This window comes from Sceloporus occidentalis, unplaced genomic scaffold (genome assembly GCF_023333645.1).
Source record: "Sceloporus occidentalis isolate IW3139 unplaced genomic scaffold, rSceOcc1.0.p SCAF_8, whole genome shotgun sequence".
Lineage (NCBI taxonomy): Eukaryota > Metazoa > Chordata > Lepidosauria > Squamata > Phrynosomatidae > Sceloporus > Sceloporus occidentalis.
The window spans coordinates 33,756,380-33,765,542 of NW_028316988.1; the positions used below are offsets into that span (position 1 = coordinate 33,756,380).

General features: G+C 48.0%; 2 protein-coding genes across 2 annotated transcripts; both read left to right on the top strand.

The window, feature by feature from the left end:
* The first annotated feature begins 3 nt into the window (after positions 1–3).
* On the top strand, positions 4–2,932 carry LOC149308634 (nuclear cap-binding protein subunit 2-like). The gene is made up of 4 exons (XM_089536167.1): positions 4–90; positions 524–705; positions 1,569–1,707; positions 2,491–2,932. The coding sequence occupies exons 1-4, from the start codon at positions 4–6 to the stop codon at positions 2,596–2,598; spliced, it is 516 nt and encodes a 171-aa protein (XP_089392293.1). The 3' UTR covers positions 2,599–2,932.
* Positions 2,933–4,781: 1,849 nt separating this feature from the next.
* LOC149308635 (nuclear cap-binding protein subunit 2-like) lies at positions 4,782–7,710 on the top strand. The gene is made up of 4 exons (XM_089536168.1): positions 4,782–4,868; positions 5,302–5,483; positions 6,347–6,485; positions 7,269–7,710. The coding sequence occupies exons 1-4, from the start codon at positions 4,782–4,784 to the stop codon at positions 7,374–7,376; spliced, it is 516 nt and encodes a 171-aa protein (XP_089392294.1). The 3' UTR covers positions 7,377–7,710.
* The last annotated feature ends 1,453 nt before the right edge of the window (positions 7,711–9,163 follow it).

The window sequence follows — 9,163 nt, forward strand, 5'->3', positions numbered from 1 at the left end:
AAGATGTCGAGCCTCCTGAGCTCGACGCTGAAGGGCCTCAACAGCGACTCGGGCTGCGAAATCGGCGAATACAGGGACCAGCACTTCAGGGTAGGCGCTCTGCACATGCCCAGAGGCACACTCGCTCCCCAGGATCTGAAAAAGAGGAGGAGGAGGAGGAGGAGCCCTCTGCACATGGGCAGAAGCCCGCCTGGAAGGAGGAAAACCTCCCTTTGCTTTATAAAAGGGATCAATTAATATGATTATGTTGTTTCCATTTGTGGCTCAAGGCTATGGAATTCTGGGAGTTGGAGTTTGTTGTGGGCCCAGACCCCACAACAAACTCCAACTCCCAGAATTCCATAGCGAAAGAGCCAGACAAAGAGTTGAAGCGGTGCCAAACCGGGTCATCTGTACAATGTACATCCAGCCCAAGAAGGCTCAATGTCTGACAAAACTACAGCTCCCAGAATTCCATAGCACCTCCCTTACCGAAGGTCCGAAACCCCCTGCAGAAATAATCCGCTCTGTCTCCTTGTTCCAGGGGAACCGCTACCTGCAAGAAAAGGCCCTGAAGGCCTCCTGCACGCTTTACGTGGGCAACCTGTCCTTCTACACGACGGAGGAGCAGATCCACGAGCTCTTTTCCAAGTGCGGCGATGTCAAGCGCATCATCATGGGGCTGGACAAAGTGAAGAAGACCCCGTGCGGCTTCTGCTTCGTGGAGTATCCTGGGCTTCATGCTTGCAGCTGCAGGTTGTGGGCTGTGATCTCTGTAGAGCACGAGACCCAGCAGCTCCCCAAGTCTCTCCTCAGAGGGCTTCATGGTTTCCAGACCCTTCGCCTCCTTTGGACACGCTCCTTTTAAGAATTGGACACAGCTGAGAAGCCGGAGCGTGTCCAGAGGAGGGCCACCAAAATGACGAAGGGCCCGAAAACAACGAAGCCCTATGAGGAGTGGCTTAGGGAACTGTTGGGGATGTTTAGCCTGGAGAAGAGAAGGTTCAGTAGGAAGACATAGACCTGGAATAATCCTGTGTCCAATTCAAAAAGGGTGTTGAGAAGATGGAGGAGGAGGGCCATCAAGACAGTGAAAGGTCTGGAACCCATGGGTCTCCTTATGAGGAGAGATTTAGGGAACGGCTGGCGATGTTTAGACTGGAGAAGGGAAGGTTAAGAGGTGTCATGATAGCCCTGTTTTAAGTTTTTGGAAGGATGTCACATTGAGGATGGAGCTGCTCCAGAGACTAAACACAGAACGATGGATTAAAACTACAGCAAGAGAGATTCTGCCTAAACATTACGAGAACCGTCCTGACAAGAAGAGCTGTTCAACAGTGGAAGATGCTGCCCTGGAGTGTGGTGGTCTTCTTCTTTGGAGGTCTTTAAACAGAGGCTGGATGGGCCGTCTGTTGGGGGGGCTTTGTGTCTTCCTGCGAGGCAGAATGGGGTTGACTGGGTGGCCCTTGTGCTCTCTTGCAGCTCTATGGTTGTATAAAACGAACCACACAGTTAGTAGTGGGCTCACACAATGTCTATGTGCTTGGCCTGTACCACTTTTGATGGTTTTCCTTAAAGTAACCTTCCAGATACTACACAAGAGCAGAAGCTGAGCACTGCATGCGCTACATCGATGGAACCCGGCTGGACGACCGCATCATCCGGACAGACTGGGACGCGGGGTTCAGGGAAGGGCGGCAGTACGGCCGCGGCAGAACGGGGGGGCAGGTAATAACAATAATAATAATAGTATTTATTTATAACCCGCCTCTCCCTGTGTTGGATCAAGGCGGGTAACAGCATACAAAAAGAGAAAACAATACTATCAAAGGCATTCGAATCGGTCCGAAGAGAACAATTTAGGCACGTGGAGAGTGAAATTAGGGGATCGATTTGGGAAGGCCCACTGGAAGAGATCCGTTTTTATTGCCTTCTTAAAGGCCTCGAAAGATGTTAGTTGGCGGATCTCGTCCGGCAGATCGTTCCAGATTTAGGAGTGGCAGCAGAAAACGTCCTCTGGGAGGTAGTTACTAGTCTAGTTCTCTGTGACTAGTAGGTTCTTCCCTGAGGACCTGAGAGTGCAGGAAGGGTTATATGGGAAGAGGCCTTCCCTCAGGTAAGCTGGACCCAGGCCATGTAGGGCTTTACAGGTAATAACCAACACCTGATACTGTGCCCGGAAGCTAATAGGCAGCCAGTGTAGTAGGGATTTTAAGATAGGTGTGATAGAATCAAACTTGGGACTCCCAGTCACCAATCTGGCTGCCATGTTTTGGACCAGTTGCAACTTCCGAACGAAGGTAGGAACTGCTTGGATGGTGAGATGCACCATGTTGGAAGTTTTGTGTTGCGTGTAGTTTTAGCTGTATTTCATTGTAACCTGTCTTTAAGCCGCTTTGGGTCCCATATTGGGACAAGGGTGGGATGTATATTAAACAAGTGAGAACGGCTTCTCTCTTTATCTTTGTTGCTATAATGTATTTGTCTGACTTTCCCCCTCTGTTTTGCTAGGTACGCGATGAATACCGGAAAGAATACGATGCGGGGAGAGGAGGCTTTGGCAAGTTAGTTCAGATGCAGAAGTTAGTTCAGATGCCAGGAGAGGCAGCCATCTACTAACAGCTTCATGGACTGAAATTGGGGTGGGAAGAGGGAGATGGGAGGAACAAGGCAAGGAGGACAGGATCCTTCCGGGACCGAAGGGTGCAAGAAAATATGATGGCTGCCTGGAAGACATCTTTGCAGTCTGGATATCAACTTCTGCGATTGTAAACCAGAGGTAACAAGTGTGGTCAATAATACTTTTAGGAAGGTGTAAGAAACCATGATCTGTAGAGCTTGGATGGTTATTTCCCTGCCTTGTGTGGTAACTGGAGTATCCTCAGTTTATTGGTTTGGACTTAATTTTCCTTTTCTAAGAGAGAGAACCCCAATAAAAGGCCCCTTTAACACATTACTGTCTGCGGTAACATGCTTGGGATCGGGGTGAGAAGCGCAATGGATGCTCTTCCTTAATCGGAGTGAGGTACCGCTCTCCTTGTACTCCTATGGACTGGGTCACCACTTTTGCCTGAATGGACTTGGGTCGTGTGGGAGCATTTTTCTTCTGTACTTGCCATAGGGCTAAAGTGTGGGACAGTATGGTCTGGTTCAACTCCTGAAAAGTGTGGCCTGTGATGAGGAAGGCTATGAGCTGTGGTTCAGTCTCTGATGTGCTGCTGAACTGGCAGCCCTGGTTCAGTTGCCCCTGTGTCATCTTCCTTTCCAAGGTGGAAAATGGAGCTCTCAAGTTCCTCCCCACTTTTATGCGTTGACCAGACGTTTCTGATTGGGGAAGTAAAGGTTGAGCCCCTTCCCTGTTGTTATTTAGGGGCAACATTGTTGTTTGAAAGGCTTAGCCACTCTATTATATATCCCACAATGTCAGATAAAGTAATGTCCATTAATGGTCCTGTTTGCTCATGACCTTACCTGAGCCAGAAAGAGCTCTGTTCAAATTTCTGTGTTTCATATGTTTCTACACCAAAGTTAAAGCCTAGAAAGGAAAGGTATGAGGCCTGTAATTAAATAAGAAAAATGCGTATCATGCTCATGTACTGTTATTTTTTAATAATAATAATAATAATAATAATAATAATAATTTGTATCCCACTTCTCCAAAACGATCAAAGCGGCTAACACTAAAAACATCCATGAAATACAAGAAGCATGAAATAAATGTCTCATTGGCCATTGTATCCCAAACCTTCCCACCCACAAAAAAGCCATTTCTTAAAATCACTCGATTCCATATATCTAGATATAGATATAGATATAGATAGAGAGAGCTAGCATTGCTTTTGCAGCATTTCCTGCTAATTTCTAAAAATCAGCATATTCCCCATTATATACATACTATATACAGTATATAGGTATATATATGGAATCTAGTGACTATAATAAATGGGCCTAAAATACAGTCAGTAGCTGGTAAATTGATGTCAGTGTTTGCATAGGAAGCCTGTTTATTTTACATGCCGTTCTAGTTTGCACCCTCTATAGAAAAGTTATGCTTTTCTATAGATGCTCATTGCATTGCTTTTGCAGCATTCCCTGCTAATTTCTAAAAACCGCCATATTCGATGTGACTCTAGTGACTACAAGAAATGGGCCTGAAATACCGTAAACAGCTGGTAAATGTATGTCGGTGTGCGTATGCACAGGGAGCATGTTTATCACTTTGTTTTACATGCTCTTCTAGAATGCGCCTTTCAGTTTTCTATGGTTAAATGAACATTTTGGATTATGGCCCTTCTTGGTGAGGCCAGAAACACTGGATGTGTGTGTTTGTGCGTACATAAATAATTAGTCATATTGTTAGATAAATACAACTAAATAATTAGTTAAATTAACATTGTGGAATTTGTCCCTTCTTCATGGGGCCAGAAATACTGAGTCACTGACAGGATTTTGGGCCTAGTACTGCCTCTGAGGGAAACCGACAGGAAAGAAGGGAAGAAGATCAAGGCGGGCGACGGCAAAAATCCCGCCTAAACTTCGCTCCGCCCCTTCTCCTTTTTCCTCTCAGGAATGAGCCATTGAGAGAAAGGAGGGGGAAAAACTACACCTCCCAGCGTCCCTTGCGGCAAGATGGCTCCGGACCGGAGGCGCCACTTCCCCGCCCCCTTGAGGCGTGACGTCACCAAAGAGGCGGGGCTTAGTTTGAGCGACAGCAGGCAGGACCAATGGTCTTCCTCGAGACCTCCTGCGACGACAGTTGAGGCGGGGCGCGTGACGTCATCGGCGGGCGCCCAAGAGGGAAGATGTCGAGCCTCCTGAGCTCGACGCTGAAGGGCCTCAACAGCGACTCGGGCTGCGAAATCGGCGAATACAGGGACCAGCACTTCAGGGTAGGCGCTCTGCACATGCCCAGAGGCACACTCGCTCCCCAGGATCTGAAAAAGAGGAGGAGGAGGAGGAGGAGCCCTCTGCACATGGGCAGAAGCCCGCCTGGAAGGAGGAAAACCTCCCTTTGCTTTATGAAAGGGATCAATTAATATGATTATGTTGTTTCCATTTGTGGCTCAAGGCTATGGAATTCTGGGAGTTGGAGTTTGTTGTGGGCCCAGACCCCACAACAAACTCCAACTCCCAGAATTCCATAGCGAAAGAGCCAGTCAAAGAGTTGAAGCGGTGCCAGACCGGGTCATCTGTACAATGTACATCCAGCCCAAGAAGGCTCAATGTCCGACAAAACTACAGCTCCCAGAATTCCATAGCACCTCCCTTACCGAAGGTCCGAAACCCCCTGCAGAAATAATCCGCTCTGTCTCCTTGTTCCAGGGGAACCGCTACCTGCAAGAAAAGGCCCTGAAGGCCTCCTGCACGCTTTACGTGGGCAACCTGTCCTTCTACACGACGGAGGAGCAGATCCACGAGCTCTTTTCCAAGTGCGGCGATGTCAAGCGCATCATCATGGGGCTGGACAAAGTGAAGAAGACCCCGTGCGGCTTCTGCTTCGTGGAGTATCCTGGGCTTAATGCTTGCAGCTGCAGGTTGTGGGCTGTGATCTCTGTAGAGCACGAGACCCAGCAGCTCCCCAAGTCTCTCCTCAGAGGGCTTCATGGTTTCCAGACCCTTCGCCTCCTTTGGACACGCTCCTTTTAAGAATTGGACACAGCTGAGAAGCCGGAGCGTGTCCAGAGGAGGGCCACCAAAATGACGAAGGGCCCGAAAACAACGAAGCCCTATGAGGAGTGGCTTAGGGAACTGTTGGGGATGTTTAGCCTGGAGAAGAGAAGGTTCAGTAGGAAGACATAGACCTGGAATAATCCTGTGTCCAATTCAAAAAGGGTGTTGAGAAGATGGAGGAGGAGGGCCATCAAGACAGTGAAAGGTCTGGAACCCATGGGTCTCCTTATGAGGAGAGATTTAGGGAACGGCTGGCGATGTTTAGACTGGAGAAGGGAAGGTTAAGAGGTGTCATGATAGCCCTGTTTTAAGTTTTTGGAAGGATGTCACATTGAGGATGGAGCTGCTCCAGAGACTAAACACAGAACGATGGATTAAAACTACAGCAAGAGAGATTCTGCCTAAACATTACGAGAACCGTCCTGACAAGAAGAGCTGTTCAACAGTGGAAGATGCTGCCCTGGAGTGTGGTGGTCTTCTTCTTTGGAGGTCTTTAAACAGAGGCTGGATGGGCCGTCTGTTGGGGGGGCTTTGTGTCTTCCTGCGAGGCAGAATGGGGTTGACTGGGTGGCCCTTGTGCTCTCTTGCAGCTCTATGGTTGTATAAAACGAACCACACAGTTAGTAGTGGGCTCACACAATGTCTATGTGCTTGGCCTGTACCACTTTTGATGGTTTTCCTTAAAGTAACCTTCCAGATACTACACAAGAGCAGAAGCTGAGCACTGCATGCGCTACATCGATGGAACCCGGCTGGACGACCGCATCATCCGGACAGACTGGGACGCGGGGTTCAGGGAAGGGCGGCAGTACGGCCGCGGCAGAACGGGGGGGCAGGTAATAACAATAATAATAATAGTATTTATTTATAACCCGCCTCTCCCTGTGTTGGATCAAGGCGGGTAACAGCATACAAAAAGAGAAAACAATACTATCAAAGGCATTCGAATCAGTCCGAAGAGAACAATTTAGGCACGTGGAGAGTGAAATTAGGGGATCGATTTGGGAAGGCCCACTGGAAGAGATCCGTTTTTATTGCCTTCTTAAAGGCCTCGAAAGATGTTAGTTGGCGGATCTCGTCCGGCAGATCGTTCCAGATTTAGGAGTGGCAGCAGAAAACGTCCTCTGGGAGGTAGTTACTAGTCTAGTTCTCTGTGACTAGTAGGTTCTTCCCTGAGGACCTGAGAGTGCAGGAAGGGTTATATGGGAAGAGGCCTTCCCTCAGGTAAGCTGGACCCAGGCCATGTAGGGCTTTACAGGTAATAACCAACACCTGATACTGTGCCCGGAAGCTAATAGGCAGCCAGTGTAGTAGGGATTTTAAGATAGGTGTGATAGAATCAAACTTGGGACTCCCAGTCACCAATCTGGCTGCCATGTTTTGGACCAGTTGCAACTTCCGAACGAAGGTAGGAACTGCTTGGATGGTGAGATGCACCATGTTGGAAGTTTTGTGTTGCGTGTAGTTTTAGCTGTATTTCATTGTAACCTGTCTTTAAGCCGCTTTGGGTCCCATATTGGGACAAGGGTGGGATGTATATTAAACAAGTGAGAACGGCTTCTCTCTTTATCTTTGTTGCTATAATGTATTTGTCTGACTTTCCCCCTCTGTTTTGCTAGGTACGCGATGAATACCGGAAAGAATACGATGCGGGGAGAGGAGGCTTTGGCAAGTTAGTTCAGATGCAGAAGTTAGTTCAGATGCCAGGAGAGGCAGCCATCTACTAACAGCTTCATGGACTGAAATTGGGGTGGGAAGAGGGAGATGGGAGGAACAAGGCAAGGAGGACAGGATCCTTCCGGGACCGAAGGGTGCAAGAAAATATGATGGCTGCCTGGAAGACATCTTTGCAGTCTGGATATCAACTTCTGCGATTGTAAACCAGAGGTAACAAGTGTGGTCAATAATACTTTTAGGAAGGTGTAAGAAACCATGATCTGTAGAGCTTGGATGGTTATTTCCCTGCCTTGTGTGGTAACTGGAGTATCCTCAGTTTATTGGTTTGGACTTAATTTTCCTTTTCTAAGAGAGAGAACCCCAATAAAAGGCCCCTTTAACACATTACTGTCTGCGGTAACATGCTTGGGATTGGGGTGAGAAGCGCAATGGATGCTCTTCCTTAATCGGAGTGAGGTACCGCTCTCCTTGTACTTCTATGGACTGGGTCACCACTTTTGCCTGAATGGACTTGGGTCGTGTGGGAACATTTTTCTTCTGTACTTGCCATAGGGCTAAAGTGTGGGACAGTATGGTCTGGTTCAACTCCTGAAAAGTGTGGCCTGTGATGAAGAAGGCTAGGAGCTGTGGTTCAGTCTCTGATGTCCTGCTGAATTGGCAGCCCTGGTTCAGTTGCCTCTGTGCCATCTTCTTTTCCAAGGTGGAAAATGGAGCCCTCAAGTTCCTCCCCACTTTTATGTGCTGACTAGATGTTTCTGATTTGGAACGCAGGGGTTGAGCCCCTTCCTTGTTGTTATTTAGGGGCAACGTTGTTGTTCTGTGCCTTTGTTTCTGACTTATGGCCACCCTAAGGCTGCCACGGGGTGATGTAGTGGTTTGAGTGTCAGACTACAAAACCCACTTGGTGACCCTTGGCAAGTCACACACTCTCAGCCTTGGGGGAAGGCAATGGCAAATCTCTTGACAAATCTTACAGAAAAAAACACCCTGTGATAATTTTGCCTTAGGGTCATCATTAAGTGAGAAGCAACTTGGAGGCACACAACAACAAAGGCATGTACTGTATATATATTTATAAAAACGTAAATATACATCTGTAAATATGCCTCTGTGAATTTGCGCATGCATGTGTGTACAATGTATGTATGAACAGATGGAAGATATCTGCCAGCAGGAGGCCCCCTAAAGCAATGGTCTGGATGCCGTTTGCCCTTTCAGAGTTCTTGCATCAGTATTTTCTCTTCTTTTTTTCCACGAAGTTAATGCAATCTGCCACTTGGCCAAACCGGAAACCTAGATGTTCTCTCCGAGGAAGGAAGGAAACTCCTCCTTTTGCACCGAGAAGGAGGGAGGAGGAAGGCGGTGGCAGTGCCCCCATATGCCTCCATTGTTAATTTCCATCTCACAGATGTGCCCCTTTGGCTGCCCTGCCCTTCCTTAAAGGCACTTTTTCTTGCATGGAGGTAGTAGAGCTAATGAGGCAAAACGGCTCCAATGAGGCAGAGCTCTCCAATGGGGCAGAACTAATGTCTGGGAAACCGGCGTAAACAAAATTCTTTGGAGGCCACTGCCCTCTGGGTTTCCTCTCAAAGCGCTTGGCACATGGAGCTTTTGGTGGGACTATAACTCCTGTGGCAAGTTGCCATGATGCCTGGGAGGGATCCTGGCAGTTTGTAGTCCAAGAGACTCTTCCATAATTTGCCTTCATTTAATTCTGCTCCATGTCAGAATCAAAAGTTGTCACCTCCTCTGATATTATCAGCCTCCACAAGCGCATTGCTTAGTGCATGGAGTCAAGATGGCGCAGGGAAATAAATCTGGTGTCACCATTTTGTAG

What these genes read in the sequence shown, in the direction of transcription:
- LOC149308634 (XM_089536167.1), top strand. Translation starts at nt 4, where the DNA reads ATGTCGAGCCTCCTGAGCTCGACGCTGAAGGGCCTCAACAGCGACTCG. An exon ending in ACAGGGACCAGCACTTCAGG is followed by an intron (nt 91 to 523) that starts GTAGGCGCTCTG and finishes TCCTTGTTCCAG; the next exon opens with GGGAACCGCTACCTGCAAGA. An exon ending in GCGGCAGAACGGGGGGGCAG is followed by an intron (nt 1,708 to 2,490) that starts GTAATAACAATA and finishes CTGTTTTGCTAG; the next exon opens with GTACGCGATGAATACCGGAA.
- LOC149308635 (XM_089536168.1), top strand. Translation starts at nt 4,782, where the DNA reads ATGTCGAGCCTCCTGAGCTCGACGCTGAAGGGCCTCAACAGCGACTCG. An exon ending in ACAGGGACCAGCACTTCAGG is followed by an intron (nt 4,869 to 5,301) that starts GTAGGCGCTCTG and finishes TCCTTGTTCCAG; the next exon opens with GGGAACCGCTACCTGCAAGA. An exon ending in GCGGCAGAACGGGGGGGCAG is followed by an intron (nt 6,486 to 7,268) that starts GTAATAACAATA and finishes CTGTTTTGCTAG; the next exon opens with GTACGCGATGAATACCGGAA.